The sequence below is a fragment of the Lissotriton helveticus genome, chromosome 8, assembly GCF_964261635.1.
Source record: "Lissotriton helveticus chromosome 8, aLisHel1.1, whole genome shotgun sequence".
NCBI classification, from domain to species: Eukaryota; Metazoa; Chordata; class Amphibia; order Caudata; family Salamandridae; genus Lissotriton; species Lissotriton helveticus.
This window is the reverse complement of record NC_136069.1, coordinates 737,889,501-737,906,210: the sequence shown is the minus strand read 5'-3', so window position 1 is coordinate 737,906,210 and position 16,710 is coordinate 737,889,501. Positions and strand designations below refer to the sequence as shown.

The following is a 16,710-nucleotide window of genomic DNA, read 5'->3' as shown; positions in this document are numbered from 1 at the left end:
GCTTGCTACTGTTTTACCAGATATTCACATTGAGTAATTAACTGAAAACCACCAAAGGTTTTTAGGTACATATAATCAATACTAGAATAAGTAAGTTCTACTGAACTTGGAGTTGGGTAGTCAAGGGTTTAGCACACCCTTTCTCCAACTTAAGAGAGTTTAGTTCCCACGAGGTTAGGTAGGTGCCTACACCACAGAACACTAGTATGTCCTCTAAAGGAGAAGCCAGTGGCTCTCTGCCTACTAGGTATGACCTGATCTCATTCCAAGAATTGAGAAACATGTGTGCATCCAGGAAGCTGAGGACAGGGAGAGGACCCAGCACTCAACACCTAATAGAAATCTTAATGCTAGATGACCCCAGAAAGACTCCAGTATCTGATGAGGTAGGTAGAGAGGCTGGGGCAGCGGATGAGGACAGAGTAGGAAGTGAACACTTCTTTGATATGGACTCAGCCACTGGCCAGGATGAACAAGATGATTCTAACCTGGACAACCAAACTTTTCCCTTAGGTGGAGGAGAAGGACCCAGTGACCCTCGCTTTACTCCTCCAGGAAAGGTACAAAGTTAACCTAGAAGTTCTATTTCTCTCTCCAGGGAATCTACTCATTCAGGTACTTCTGTAGTGACATCTGCTTCTCATAAAAGTGAATCATCTTATGATAAGAAATGCCAACTGCTTGATTATGAAATAGCTGAGCTCAGGATCAAGAGAGACCAATTGGCCTTAGACAGGGAATCACTAGAGCTCTAGATAGCTTCCAAAAGGATGGGGTTAGAGCCCCATGGTGGCAGCAACAGTGTCCCTGGAGAGTATACTCATGATCATAGGAACCTGAACAAAATAGTCCCTCCCCATCAGAGTGGGGCGACATCCACAAATGGATACCTACACTAGAGAGGGCCTGTAAAGTATAGAGGGGCTCTCAAGAGCAGTGGGCAGCTATCTCGTGGCTCTCCTTTGCTGACAAACATAGAGACAAGCTCCTCACGATAAGAGAAGAGGATGCAGACAATTACTCAGTCCTGAAAAGTGCTCTCATAGATGGGTTTGGCTTAACCACTGAACAGTACAGATTTAAGTTCAGAGATACCCAGAAGGCACAGACCCAGGACTGGGTTGACTTTGTACACTGTGCTACTAAGGCTGTGGAAGGCTGGTTACCTTCCAGTAAAGTGTGTGATTTTGAAGAATTGTATAATTTAATTATGAGGGAGCAGATCCTTACTAAATGTCAAAAACAGTTGTTGAATAAGAACCTGGTGGACTCTGATCTGACCGCTCCCCAAGAATTGGGAAAGAAGGCAGACAAATGGGTCAGAACCAGGGTGAAGCAGAAAGCTCAGAACCAAGGTTGTGACTCTAAGAAAGCAGGATTCTAAAACCACAGAAAAGGGTGGGGAGAAAGGTAAAGACCAGTAGTCTTCACAAGGGCCCTAAAAGTCTTCATCTGGTGGGGAGTCACAATCCAACAAGAATAAAGACAAGAAGAAACCTTGGTGTCACATCTGTAAATAGAAGACACATTGGACAAATGATTGTACCAAGTCCAAGGAATCTACTCCTGCCACCACTGCCCATAGGCAACTGTTTCCCCTAGTTCAGTCCAAAGTGGTGGTACACAGAATAAGGGTGTAGTAGGGTTAACCCTGGGATCTGGGATGGATTCTGGCCTACTCAGAATTCCAACTCAGGCTGGGTTAGTCTGTGATGGAGGCATGGATAGTGCCTCCTTATTTGTCAGTCCCAGTAATCTGGGCAAATACAGACAGCAGCCTTTGATTAATGGCAAGAAGGCTATGGCATTTAGGGACACAGGTGAAATTGTCGCAATGGTGACAAAAGATTTTGTGGCTCCTGAGCAAATCATACTTGGTGAGATGTACCAAGTGACCAATGCAAGCAATGTCAGGACAGACCATTCCTTGGCAGTTGTGAATTTTACCTGGGGAGGGGTAACTGGCCCTAAGAAGGTTGTGGTAAGTGCAGACCTCCCTGTGAATGCTTGTTGGGCAATGATTTAGAAACTTCAGCCTGGGTTTAAGTGGCACTCAGGACACATGCAGAAATGTAGGGCATCCCTGCAGATGTGTTTGCTATGACTAGGTCACATACAAAAATGTCTTCAACTGAACAGGCCCTGGATCCTGGATTAATGGACCAGGTGCCTTCCTAGAGAAGGAGCAGTAGGGGTAAGGCAGTATCTCCCCCCTGCCTCAGAATGCATATCAGTCTCTGGAGGAAGATGATCCTAGTCCTGAAGAAGGAACTGTCACAGAGGAGCTTGAACCTGATCAGGTTGAGTTCTTGGGGACAGAGGGCCCTTCCAGGGCCGATCTGAGCCAGGAGCAGCTGAGCTGCCCCTCTCACGAACCCCTCAGACAGCAAGCAGCTGCTGAGGCTGCTGAGAGTGCCAGTGGGTCCCATAGGATCTACTGGGATCCTGGACTCTTATACTCAGAGAGTAGAGACCCCAAGCCTGGTACTACCAGGAGGTTGGTTATGCCTCTGAGGTTTAGGGGCTTCCTATTGGCACTGGCACATGATATGCCATTAGCAGGTCACTTAAGCCAAAACAAGACTTGGGACAGACTTGTTCCTCACTTTCATTGACCACATATGTCAGAGGACACAAAGGAGTTTTATCGCTCATGTGTCACTTGCCAAGGCAGTGGTAAGGCAGGTGGTACTACAAAAGCCCCCTGATGCCACTACCTGTGGTGGGGGTTCCCTTTGAGAGGGTTGGGATTGACATTGTTGGTCCCATGGATCTCTAAACTGCATCTGGGCACAGATTTATATTAGTGGTGGTGGACCATGCCACTAGGTATACAGAAACAATCCCTCTTAGGACAACCACAGCTCCTGCTGTTGCTAGACCCTCCTGGGAATCTTTTCCAGAATGGGTTTTCCTAAAAAGGTGGTATCAGACATAGCTGCAAACTCTATGTCTGGTTACTTGACTGATATGAGGAAGGAGTGTGTGGAGTAAATTACAAAATTACCACCCCTAATCACCCACAATGCAATGGTTTAGTTGAGAGATTCAACAAAACCCTAAAGGGCATGAGTAAAGATCTCCCTGAAAAGCTCAGTCATAGATGGGACATACTTTTGCCCTGCCTTCTCTTTGCCTACAGAGGAGTGCCTCAGAAGGGGGTTGGTTACAGCCCTTTTGAACTTCTAACAGCCAAGTTAGGGGTCCTTTATGTCTAGTGAAGGAGGGATGGGAGTTACCTCTCAAACTCCCTAAACATGATATTGTGGACTATGTACTTGGTCTCTGCTCCAGGATGGCTGAGTACATGAAGAAGGCATCCACAAACTTGAGGCTAGCCAGGAATTGCAAAAGGCCTGGCATGACCGAAAGGTTGTGTTGACTGTTTATCAGTCAGGACAGAAAGTATCGGTGTTGGAGCCTGTGGCCCCAGCAGCCCTCCAAGACACGTGGAGTAGCCCTCATACAATAATTGAACAGAAGGGAGAGGTTACCTACCTGGTGGACCTTGGAACTCACAGGAGCCCCATAGGGTGGTCCATGTGAACAGGCCCAAACAATATGTTGACAGGGCAGACATGGTCTTGCTCATGGCTACTGATGAGGGACAGGAGGAAGAGGGTGATCCACTCCCTAACCTGCTCTCACAGAACTCTGATGATGGTTCAGTTGGTGGTGTAGCCTTGTCAGGCAGCCTCATTGGCCAGCAGAAAACTGATTGTAGGCAAGTCCTGAATCAGTTCAAACATATGTTTTCACTGACTCCAAGTCAGACTACCCGGTGCACTCATGAAGTGGACACAGGTGACAGTCTGCCTGTTAAATACAAGATTTAAAGGCAATCTGACCATGTCAGGGACTGCATCAGGACTGAAGTCCAGAAGATGTTGGATTTAGGGGTAATTGAACTCTCAGATAGCCAAGTAGTCTTGGTACCAAAATCCCACACCCAGAATGGCAAGAGAGAGATGAGGTTCTGTGTTGACTACAAGGGCCTCAATGCCGTCACTAGGACTGATGCCCATCCATTACCCAGGGCATATGAGCTTATAGATACTTTGCCCTCAGCCAAGTTTCTGAGCACATTTGATCTGACAGCTGGATACTGGCAAATCAGATTAGCTGAGGATGCAAAGCCAAAAACAGCATTCTCAACCCCTACTCGGCACTACCCAATTTGTGGTGATGCCCTTTGCTTGAAGAATGCACCTGCCACTTTTCAAAGGTTAGTGAACAAAGTCCTTACAGGTCTGAAACTGTATGGTGCAGCTTATCTAGATGATATTGCTGTCTTTAGCTCCACCTGGGAGGATCACCTGGTCCGCCTGAGAAATGTTTTAGAGGTCCTGCAGAAAGCAGGCCTCACTATCAAGGCCACCAAGTGCCAGATAGGGCAGAGTCAGATTGTATACTTAGCCCACCTTGTGGGTGGAGGTCAGGTTCAATCATTGCAGAGCAAAATCTAGACCATCATAGACTGGCTTACTCCAACTACCCAGACTCAGGTCAGAGCTTTCTTGGGCCTGACTTGGCACTATAGGAGGTTTGTCAAAGGATATGGATCCATAGTGACCCCTTTGAATGATCTAACTTCCAAAAGAATGCCGAAGAAAGGTCAGTGGACAGTTAGCTCTCAGAAGGCATTTGATAAGCTTAAGCAGGCCATGTGCACTGCTCCCATTCTGCAAAGTTCTGAATATTACATACAATTTATTGTTCAAACTGATGCATCTGAGTTGGGGGTAGGGGCTGTGTTATCACAACTGAATGAAAAGGGTCACAATCAGCCAGTAGCTTTTATTAGCAGAAGGTTGACCTCGAGAGAGGAATGTTGGTCAGTTCTTGAGAGGGAAGCCTTTGCAGTGGTTTGGGCTCTGAAGAAGATGAGGCCTTACTTGTTTGGTACTCACTTCATTGTTCAGACAGACCATAAGCCCCTCTTATGGCTAAAACAGATGAAGACTGAAACCCCCAAACTTTTGAGGTGGTCCCTTTCCCTACAGGGGATGGACTATACTGTGGAACATGGACCTGGGAGTAACCATGCCAATGCAGATGGACGTTCCAGATATTTCCACTTAGAACATGAAGACTCAACTGGACATTGTTGGTTTAATGTCCTTACATTTGGGGGGTTACGTAGGAGAGTAGGGTCTGCTTCTTATAGTTACCCCCACTTTTTGCTGATGTATCACTGTTTTCGACTTAGACTGACTAGGATCCTGCTATCCGGGACCCCAGTCAAGCTGCTTTCTCCTCTAAATGTATTGCATGTACTTTAGGTACACTCCAGATTGGATACTGGGGTACAAATATAAGTCCCTAGTATATGGTATACTATGAACCCAGGGCATAGGTACCCCAGAGGACTCTAAGGGGCTGCAGCATGTATTATGTAACCCCTGAGAGACCATTCAAACTGACACCACAGGTCTGCTACTGCAGCCAGTGTAAGGTGGTGCATTCACCCCTTACTTAGATATAGGTTCACTATATCTATTCTAAATCACTGCATATATAAACCTATCAGTCACCCCTATGGCAGGCCTTATCAATCCTGAAGGCAGGGTTCTGGGTTTTATGTGAGAGGGTGCTCCTGCATGAGCAGAGCCCCTCTGAAGCATCCAGAACCTATTTTCCGGGGTTGTTTGTGATGCAGCCAACCATATAAATTTAAGTGCATTATAACCTCGCGGTAAATGCTAACTTTAAAACTTCGGCTTAGAAACATGTTGTGTTTGGTGTCAAACACCTTGGAATCATACCTCCACTCCAGCAACTGGTGTGGGAGGCATGATTCCTCCCTTGTAGATCCATATTCTGGGTCACTGGGCTACCCGGTACCAGCTTTCTCGACCTGGGCATCACAAATTGGATGCTGCCAGACACAGGCACGCATCTGCCCTCCTGCTACTGAGCTGAGCTCACGCAGAGGAGGCTGGACAATAGGTTTCCTGTCACAGGGAGCTGTGACCACCTCCCAGACAGGATTTTGTGTATTGGGGCTGGGTGGGTGCACTCTGAGAGTTCCTGACAGTCTGCACTGGGGACACATTTGGTGTCCCTGTGCATAGTCCAGTTCAAACCGGTTGCAGGAGCCATTTGCTCCTGCTCTGGTGCAAAACTGGACAAAGGAAATTGGTGTAACCACCCCTCTGTCCTGATCCTCCCATAGGTGGGTCCCCAGAGTTTGTCCTACCCCTTCCTTGGGAATAAAGTAGAACCCCTGACTATAGGACTTTAGATTTTACCTGGAATAAACTCCGCAAGCAGAAACAAAGTACTCATATGATCTACCTATGCTGGATGACTGAAGAATTTCCCTTGGAGTAAAGGAGTTCCTCCACTGCAAGGTAGGCACCTTTAACGCATCTGACTGGTTTGCATCTCCTGAGGACTCCGAAGATTTCTGCAACACAAGAGGTGAGTTATTGAGCATCCCTGAGGTCAATCTGTCCTCTCAGCAAATCTGAGACTAGTATCACTCGTCGGGACCGTGCAACCCGAACCCCTGTTCACTGTGTACTTTTGCAGCAGCATATGCTTTTTGGTGATCCCTGAGGCTGTGTTTTGGGCTCCGTGTAGTCCTTACTCTGAGCAATAATTGCACCGAAGATTTCCAGCCTACTCTCCATGAGGGTTCCGTGGGCTGGTATTTTGTGATTCAGCTTGAGGTCCCTTTGAGATCCCTGGTCTGTTGGCCTGTGGGTTCCTGTGAAGGTAACTTTGATTTCTCTTAGGCTTCCCTGGTTGCTCCAGATGTGCCCTGACTCCCCAGAGCTTGGAGAGTCTCCTGGACCTTGCTGGTCCACACCGTGACTGGTTTCTTCTTTTCAAATCGGTTGCATTTGCCAAGACTTGTTGCTGTTTGATCCAGACACTGAGCCCTCAGCACACGACATCCTTTGTGGGACAGCTCAACTCCAGACTTTGGTCATCGTGGACAACTCCTGGTCCCTGTGGCTACAGAGGAAAGCATCTCATCATCTAACCTGAAGCACCCAACATCGTGGGCTTTTATCTACCGAGCCCCTCTTCACCCTGAAGTGACCCAGACTCCGTCCCCTCTGCTTTCATGTTCTTCTCACCTCAGATTCAGGCTTGGATTCCACTGGACACTTTTCATCTTCCCGACAGCAGCACTTCTTTGAGTCACACCATTGAAAACGAGAAAGGTTTATGACATCACTTGACACCTATGCACCCAGCTCCCCTGGAATAGGTAACACGGGTACTCTGGTACTCACAAGGGTGCTGGCCTTAGAACCTTCTATGTTCCAAAGGGTTTGCTTGAAGTCCTCTCTGAAGTGTCCTTAAACAGTAATTTTCCTACCGCGACTTTCCCATTGAGTTGTATGGAGCTCGCGTCTGTGTTCTCACACTGCACCTGTCCTCCGTGGGTCACCTGTGTCACTACTTTGGGTGGTTCCTTGGGGTCCCAGCGATTCTATGTGCTCTAGGCACTGTGTCTAATTAAGTCATGGTTGTTATAACACTTTCTTAGTATATGGTTTGGTCTCCCCCTGGAGCCCACTGTGTATTGTGCTATTTACTGTTGTTCTTTTGATTAATAATTGTGTGCCTTGTGCTCTAATCTCGAATAGAGGTTAGTAGAGAGTGTTTAGTAATAAATACATATATTTTATATATCTCTTGTGTGGTTCTCCTTTCATTTGGGTATTCAGGAGGTTCTAATCTGGTAAAACAAGCTGTTTTACATTCCTTTGAGACTTAGCTTGAAAGCTGTTCTCCACAGCTACCACTAGGATAGATTTCTTTACAGGTTGTCTTTGACCTAATCATCAATAAGGGTTGTTTGCACTGGTGCAAGCTGCCTGCTTTAATTAGTGGATGGCATATACCAGGACACTTTCTCGCATAGACAGTAATGAATCATATGTGTGCCCCACCACGTGTAATTATGCTAATGGATCGAGTTAAGGGTGCAATATATGCTAAAAACAACATTTAGATTTTTTAGTTTATGGACATCAACCAATGGATTTCAGGCAAATTATCACTATAGTGAAAGTCTTTCTGGTCCCAACTCAAAATGAAAGCTGCTTCATCTCATACACTGCAGGATAATGAGACCACCTGCCCCAGTGAGACATTCACCACTTGACCTTTAGTGCAGTTCCATAAAAAAGAGCAAAGAGTCAGATCAACTCTTAAAGCATTAATTGTGTGTGCCCACTAGAACAATACTGAAGTACTCCAAGAGAGACATTTGAGTAACCTGCCATTGTACATCTATCTATCGTTAGTTTGACAGTAGATCCTGATGGCTTTTAATGATGAAAAGAGCTTTCTTATTGTTGAAAATGTTGGCCAAGCCTAATATACCCCAATATGTACATAAATATTCACAAAACAAAATAGTTGAAGTGCAGTAATGGTTAAAATAAAATCACTGAAATTTATTAGTTGTGGTTCAGTAAACCATCCCTGCTCCACCGGCATGCCATACTTTGACCTCAGATACTACATCATTCGTGACATGATAAATAACCTCTCTGTTGCCATGAGTGATGGCATCTCCAATGTATCAATAATGGCATTACTGTCAGCCATGAGCATCGGGGTGAATGTAGTACCTTGCCTCCATGACACCAAGGGGCCTTTTGGCGTGTGAGGGGTATTTTATCAAACACTGAGTGCTCCCACACTTGTGACGAACACTCTTTCCTTACCCAGTAGGATTCCTTTTGTTTATATGAATTGGTTTGTGGAGTAAGAATCCTTCTGTGATACTCTACCTCCCTCTTTTGTTAATGTATCTATTCTAGGCAGCACACAGCTGCGGGAGTTTCTTTCCATACACTTACTCATACACATAGATACACACACCTTATACAAGAAGCCAGCGGTCACGGAACGATGGAGGACGAACACGGCCTCACATTTGGGGAATATGAGATGGACAAGATTCTCACGGCCATCAACCCCTTTGAAGGCCTCAGCAACCCTGAGACTGGTCCTAACATCACAGACTCGAATGAAATAGTAAATCTGAGATGCAATCAGATAAAAGCAGCTCTTCACGGACTACTCATGACTGAGTATTTGAGGAACAAGATGGCACCACCTGGTCTGATTGTCAAGACCGAACCATTTATATTTCAGTCTGACATGCAATTTAAAAAAGAATGGTCGCTGATCTCTTGGCACTGTACAAGGGATTGGTTGGTCCTAATAGTTAAAACATCTGACCCTGCTTCCCACAGCCTTCACCTACAGGGCGGATCAAGGCTTTGGCAAGCTTCAAGGACCTTTGATGGATCTGTGATCCCCGCACCGGATCAATGGACCCTTAACAGGCTACTATGGTTCCTTAAAGCTTGTCCTAGGGCCGCAATATGGGGCATGGAAAGTTTGCATGTATCATGGAACAGACACTGGTACCATGGTACTTGGGGAGTGGCCTCACCAGTACTCATGGAAGCAATGCAAAGTCCACATAAAATCATGTTTTTAAGAACTAAGCTACGAGAAGGGTTACTTTTGATTCCATTTCACATGGAGCTGGTGGTCAGAGTGAGTGCATCCTGCCTTCTTGAGTGGCCTTTCTTCTTTAGTTTCTGGACATGGAAACTGATTCCCCAAATACTGGAACGGTTACTGTTAGACTTGTCAGCCATGGTGTGGTCTTCCCCAAAACCTTTTGTCTGCTTACCTAGCGCTTTTGCTGGATTTCTACTTTTTGGCTGTAGGGCTCTGTGCCATTTACCACTGCTAACCACTGCTAAAGTGCTTTTGCTCACTCCCCTAAACATAGTTTGATTGGCATATACAAAATGGGCCTTTTTCATTTACTTATACGTCCCATATATAGTGTTAAGCCATATACCCAGGGCCTGTAAAATAAATACTACTAGTAGGCCAACAGAAACATATTGCGCATCCCAATTACGTGGCCCTCCAAAACATGCCCAAGGCCTGCCATTGCAGCCTGAATGCAGTGTCCCACTACCATGTTGTCTTGGCATTTAAACCCCCTTGGCAACTTCTAAACTCCTCCTTTATTACATATGTCATTCCTAAGGTAGGCCTGTGGTAATCCACAGGGCAGGTTGCTGTGTAATTAAAAGGTTGGACATGTACTTTAACGTTTTATATGTCCTGGTAGAGAAAAACTCTCAAATTCATTATTCACTACTGTGAAACCTACCCCTCCAGCAGCATAAGATTGGGAATTCCTTATTACATTTAAAAAGCTGTAATTCTCCATATTTACAAAGCTGCGTTAAGCCACTTTTTGTCGCCTTACGCCACCTTGTAAATAAGGCCCCTTTACACACATCAGTTAGCGTGAATGGGGTGTTTAATGGGTGTTGTTGTTGGTGTTCCACCACAACACCCATTGCTTTTTTACGGTGCCCCAGATTTTGAAGGAGGTGTAAATCTGTGGAAGCGCCAAAAGGGAATGCTATGCAAGAGCAGGCATTAGAATGGCGCACAAGGAAAGATGCTGTTACTTCTCCTTGTTTTTGTTTATTCAATGTGAGCTACACACATAGGGGCAGATTTATGAGGCCCTTGCGCCTCTTTGCGCCGCAATTGCGTCACTTTATTTGACGCAACGGCGGCACAAACAATGCGCCCTATTTACAACGTGACGCATCTAGGAGATGCGTCACGTTGTAAAGCCCTGCGCCATAAGGAGGCGTTCCTGAGCAGGGGGGGGGGGGGCGTTCCTGCGCAGGAACGCCTCCTGAAAGTGGCTGAGTGAAATCTATAAGATTTCACTCAGTCACTTTCAGGCCAATGCTGCGTCAAAACCCTGCACCTGCTTGAAGCAGGCGTAGGTCTTGACGCAGCATTGTGAAGATGGGGCACCCCCGAGCCTTGCTGGAGCAGCGTCGCGCTTGCGACGCAGCTCCAGCAATGCGCCACCTTTACGGCACAGATGCGTCACGCATCTGTGCCGTTTTTGCCCCATGGTGCGCCGCATTGTAAATGCGGCGCACCATGGGTGGCGGAGCTGTGGCGCACTGTGGCGCACATTAACTGGCGCATCCCTGGGGACGCGCCAGTTAACATAAATCTGCCCCATAGAAGGAGCAAAAAGCTATCATGATTATGTGCAGGAAGGTGTCCTTTCCTGCACATAAACAATTATTAAATAATGACGGTTTACAACGTCTATGTGTGCTGCATTCTGCAGCACTCATAGAAGTAAGAAATTCCCATTATGGATTTATATCCAGCGGAAACACAGGGGTATGTGGTATTTGTATAAATATAGCACACCCCTGCATTTTGGAAATGTGGGGGGGGGGGCTGACAAATCTGGCGCAACTCTGCGCTCCTACATTTATTTGTACATATGCCCCAAAGTTTCCACTGTCTCTCTGCAAACTGCAGCTGACTTGACATTAAGCCTGATATCACTCTGTGGAAAACATTCAATGTTACAGTCTCGACCTTTTGTAATAAAACAAGGTTCTCATCGCAAAAAGAGAAGATCAAAACCGAAACACAACCAAACATGTGTCCACAGCATGAAGGGATGCGGTGTGGGTAAACAGTGAGCAGACTCAGGAGAAAACAAAGAATCTCTTGGGAAATAGGGAGCCTGAGGGGACGTGGCTTGGCCCATCGGAAAGTGAGCGCAGCCAGGATGGAGACATCGATGGCGCTCTTCAGAAACGGGGAGCTGAATAGGCTCGCCTTGTTACTTGTGCTTTATAATCTACACACGCCTATCCTAAAATATATTTCCCCTGTCGCTGTTTTTTCAATATTCCTCCTGTCTGACAATATTGATTAGAAATCAATTATGAAGTAAATAGCTATGCTAGATTTACGTCTACGAAGTCTAGAGTTTCGTGCCTTAGAGACAAGAAATCCATCTCTGTATTCAAGCAGCAGCCTGGGATACTGTAGGTCTTCGGAGGAGCTCATGATGTCCGTTGCACACTGGTTGGTGTCTAATCGTTGTATGCAGAGAGTGAACTCGTTATCACTCATGGGCGAGGACTTCGAGTGCACCGCTCACGTCACACCTCTAATGCCAGGTGATTGGGCCACGTCCTTTCGTTTGAATCGAACAACCAGAGTGAGTGTATTAAATAAATAATGGTCGTTTTTATATTACTTAGAACTCCAACCATAATCGTCGGCCTGATGCTCATTGATCATTTTTTTATTACTTAGAACTCCAACTATAATTGTCTGCCTGATGCTCATTGAACCGTGTATGAAGATGTAATCATCTAAGCTCAGGCATGATCGGAATTTGTAGCACACACATCCCTCAACTTAGACTAGTGATCTGTTCTGACAAGACGGTGCAGCTCGCACACTGCTCATTATGTAATTTGCCCTTCAGCAAAGAATACGAGTAATACGAGCGTAAGCCACTGTGTGCTTTTATCGTGGAATAACCTCTACAAGAGTAAGCAGGGGTGTGTGTGTCTAGATAGTTCATTTCAGGACAAGAGTCTAACTCATCTCAAACTGCACAATGTAAATATTGTAATTAGATGAGATAAAGTACAGCCGTAGCAAAAAGGTGAATGTTTTTCTTGACTTTTGTTGTTCCGTGTAGTGTCCATGGAAGCATGCTGATTACTGAGACCTCTACAACAAAAACCTAAATCGAATAATATCCTAGTGCAACTTGAGTCATTAATTCATTTACTTTCTCCTTGATTCAGTGCCCATCTAAAGTCTATATGCCCGATTTGCGTCCTTTTCTTTACCCTCCCTAATTTGCCAGAGCTTTGATTGCATATGTTCCTATTCTTACCCTTCCCTTGGTAAATTCGTGTTTTGCTGACCTATTAGCGTGTTCCATTTTCTTACCCTTCTTTTAGCCAAATGCTAAACGTCTAATGATTGCATCAATTGTGTTCCATTTTCTTACCCTCCCTGGAAAATGATTAAGCTTGAATATTCGATTTATTAGTAGGTTCCTTTTCTTACCTTCCCTATAGTCATATGCTAAAATTGGCTTAGTATTGCGTAATATGTTCCCTTTTTCCCTACCCTTTTGATAATTTCTTAAAACATATTCTTTAGTATGTTCCTTTTCTTTACCCTCCTTTAGTTAGTGGTTAAAGTTGGGTACTCAAAATAGCATGTTCTTCGTTTTTCCTTTGTTTCAATTTGCTAAATGGTTGGCAAAATATTTCTCTTGCATAGTCATACACTGTTTCTAATCTTGGTTATCGATAGTTTGATTGCTTTCTATCTATGGCTTATGATTTTTGATGAAGATTAGATAAAGAATTTAAAACTTCCCCGAGTCTGTGGTTATTATATGAGTGCAAATGTTATGGTATTTTGACTACTTGCCTATAATTATATACGCCCTGATACATTGTGGTCATAGGTACCAGTGACAAGGATTGGTAAGTCAAATGGTAGAGGAATTAGTAGTATTAAAATAGACTGGTAGTAGAGTGTGGGTTACCCGACTGAATAAACCTTTGGTGAAATTAAATTATGGGCCCAGGTGAGTATTGATAAAATTGTAGTCGGGTGACCTGCACGCTCTATCAGCATGTATCACGGAACCAACACTGGTACCATTTTACTTGGGGAGTGGCGTCACCAGTACTCATGGAAACTCTGCAAAGCCCACAGTAAATCATGTTTTTAAGAATTAAGCTACAAGAAGGGTCACTTTTGTATCCATTTATCATGGAGCTGGTGGTCAGAGTGTGCGCATCCTGCCTTCTTGAGTGCCCTTTCTTCTTTAGTTTCAGAACATGGAGACTGATTTCAAATATACTGTAATGGTTACTGTTAGACATGTCAGCCGTGGGGTGGTCTTCCCCAAAACCTTTTGCCTGCTTACCTACAGCTTTTGCCTGGATTTTTACTTGTTTGGTCTTAGTGCTCTCTGTGCCACTTACTACTGCTAACCTGTGCTAAAGTGCTTGTGCCAACTCCCCTAAACATAGTTTGATTGGCATATACCAAATGGGCATATTTCATTTTCTTATATGTCCCATATTGAGTGGTAAGCCATATACCCAGGGCCTGTAAATTAACAATCACTCCCTGCAAAGCAGGCGCCCTTGCACCATAAAGCAGGCACCCTAGCACTGTGGTGCAAGGGTGCCTGCGTTGGGGTTAGTCTGCTAATTTTTCCACCAGCGAAAACACAGGGGTGCGTGATAATTTTATAAATATAGCACATCCCTGCATTTTAGAAATGTCAGGGGGGGGGGGGCTGACAAATCAGGCCCAACTCTGCGCTCCTACATTTATTTGCACATATGGTGAACAGTTTCCTCTCTCTCTCTGCAAACGTCAGCTGACTTGACATTAAGCCTGAAATCACTCTGCGGAAAACATTCAATGTTGCAGTCTCGATTTTTTTGTAATAAAACAAGGTTCTCATCGCAAAAAGAGAAGATCGAAACCGACACACAACCAAACATGTGTCCACAGCATAAAAGGATGCGGTGTGGGTAAACAGTGAGCAGACTCAGGAGAAAACAAAGAATCTCGTGGGAAATAGGGAGCCTGAGGGAACGTGGGTTGGCCCATCGGAAAGTGACCGCAGCCAGGGTGGAGACATCGATGGCGCTCTTCAGAAACGGGGAGGTGAATAGGCTCGCCTTGTTACTTTTGCTTTATAATCTACACACGCCTATCCTAAAAGATATTTCCCCTTTCGCTGTTTTGACAATATTCCTCCTGTCTGACAATATTGATTAGAAATCAATTATGAAGTAAACAGCTATGCTAGATTTACTTCTGCCAAATCTAGTGTATCCTACCTTAGAGACAAGAAATCCATCTCTGTATTCAAGCAGCAGCCTGGGATACTGTAGGTCTTCGGAGGAGCTCATGATGTCCGTTGCACACTGGTTGGTGTCTAATCGTTGTATGCAGAGAGTGAACTCGTTATCACTCATGGGCGAGGACTTCGAGTGCACCGCTCACGTCACACCTCTAATGCCAGGTGATTGGGCCACGTCCTTTCGTTTGAATCGAACAACCAGAGTGAGTGTATTAAATAAATAATGGTCGTTTTTATATTACTTAGAACTCAAACTATAATCGTCGGCCTGATGCTCACTGAACCTTGTGTGAAGATGTAAGCATCTAAGCTCAGGCATGATCGGAATTTGTAACACGCGCATCCCTCAACTTAGACTAGTGAGCTGTTCTGACAAGACGGTGCAGCTCGCACACTGCTCATTATGTAATTTGCCCTTCAGCAAATAATACGAGCGTAAGCCACTGTGTGCTTTTATCATGGAATGGCCTCTACAAGAGTAAGCAGGGGTGTGTGTTTCTAGATAGTTCATTTCAGGACAAGAGTCTAACTCATCTCAAACTGCACAATGTAAATATTGTAATTAGATGAGATAAAGTACAGCCGTAAAAAAAGGTGACCGTTTTTTTCGAATGTTGTTGTTCCGGGTAGTGTCCATGGAAGCATGCTGATTACTGAGACCTCTACAACAAAAACCTAAATCGAATAATAGCCTAGTGCAACTTGAGTCATTAATTCATTTACTTTCTCCTTGATTGAGTGCCCATCTGAAGTCAATGACGTGATTGTGATAATTAACGTGCCCTCGTGTTAGAATACCTCGGATTAAAGGAGTTATGACGATAGTAGTGAGCAGGCTGAGGGGAAGAGCTTGCAGGCCTCCCCACCCTACAGCTCATATCTCAGGCCCCTCCCCGTTCCTTCCAAAAGACACGAGTGAGAGGATCTTTGAAAATGAAACGTCATACCCAGGGCCCTGCCAGCTGTTCTCTTGTGACACAGGGTTGGTGCAGTGAGACTGAAAAAAGGGAGCATCGCCCCCCCTCAAGTAAGCAGAGTGCATCAGCTACCAGCAAACTCTTTCGTGGCCATAGACCGGAATCTCACAGTGTGGCCTCAATGATGAAGAGGGCACTGACCCAATCTTAAGGGCAACATCATAAAACAGTAGGGCATTTTAGTGCACCAGCACTTCACACGGGGTGGAAAAGGGGGCGGCTTTTGAGGGAGTGTTCTTAACAGCATCACTAAGAGATGCTTATGGTATACTCGCCCTTTATAAATAGGGGCGTTTCTTATACATTTAGTGTTGTTCTGATGCTTTAATACCCTAGTGGTACTCCTGGTCCAGGCCTCTCCTGCAACCCTTTTTAGGTCTCGCCTAGACGAAAGCAAAGCGAAGCTTTGCTGTCTGGCGAGACAACTTATGTAGTTACTTTTCGGGGAATGTGGACAGCAGAGTTCCACGCGCTTTCCCTTGCCGAGATTGAACCTCGGGAGCGCGCACGTCGCCGTGCCTCATAAAGCCTCACTCACGCATGCGCACATACACAGCCATACACACACTGCATACACACACGCACCCCCCCCTTAAACAGACACACGCGCACACAGACAGACAGACACACGCACGCACGCACACACACACTCAGACACACACCTCTCCTCTCCCTCAACACACTCACCTGTTCTGGCGGTGCTCGGGGCGGTTCTGGCTCTCGGGCGGCGGTAGCGCTTTGCAGGGCTCTCTCACCACATGAGAGCCCTGCCTTCCCCATGCGCCCGGCCGCTCTTCACCCGGTCCTCCATCTCGGGACCGGGACTCAATCAGGAGCCTTCGTGGCTCCTCGGGCAGCTCTCTCTCGCCGCGATGGGGCGGGACTTCCGGTTGGGGCCGCGATGTGATTGGCCGGCTGCCGAACCGCTTCCGGGTCGTCGCAGGCAGCGCGGCGGCCCGGCGGGGATTTTTT

At 45.8% G+C, this 16,710-nt stretch overlaps 1 protein-coding gene across 1 annotated transcript in view; it reads right to left on the bottom strand.

The window, feature by feature from the left end:
- LOC144771761 (acetylserotonin O-methyltransferase-like) overlaps positions 1-14,810 on the bottom strand; it is a 323,217-nt gene extending 308,407 nt beyond the window's left edge. The window contains exon 1 of the mRNA XM_078656056.1: positions 14,739-14,810. Coding sequence (XP_078512182.1) covers positions 14,739-14,810 — 72 coding nt within the window. The remainder of the gene's footprint in view (positions 1-14,738) is intronic.
- Positions 14,811-16,710: the final 1,900 nt, after the last annotated feature.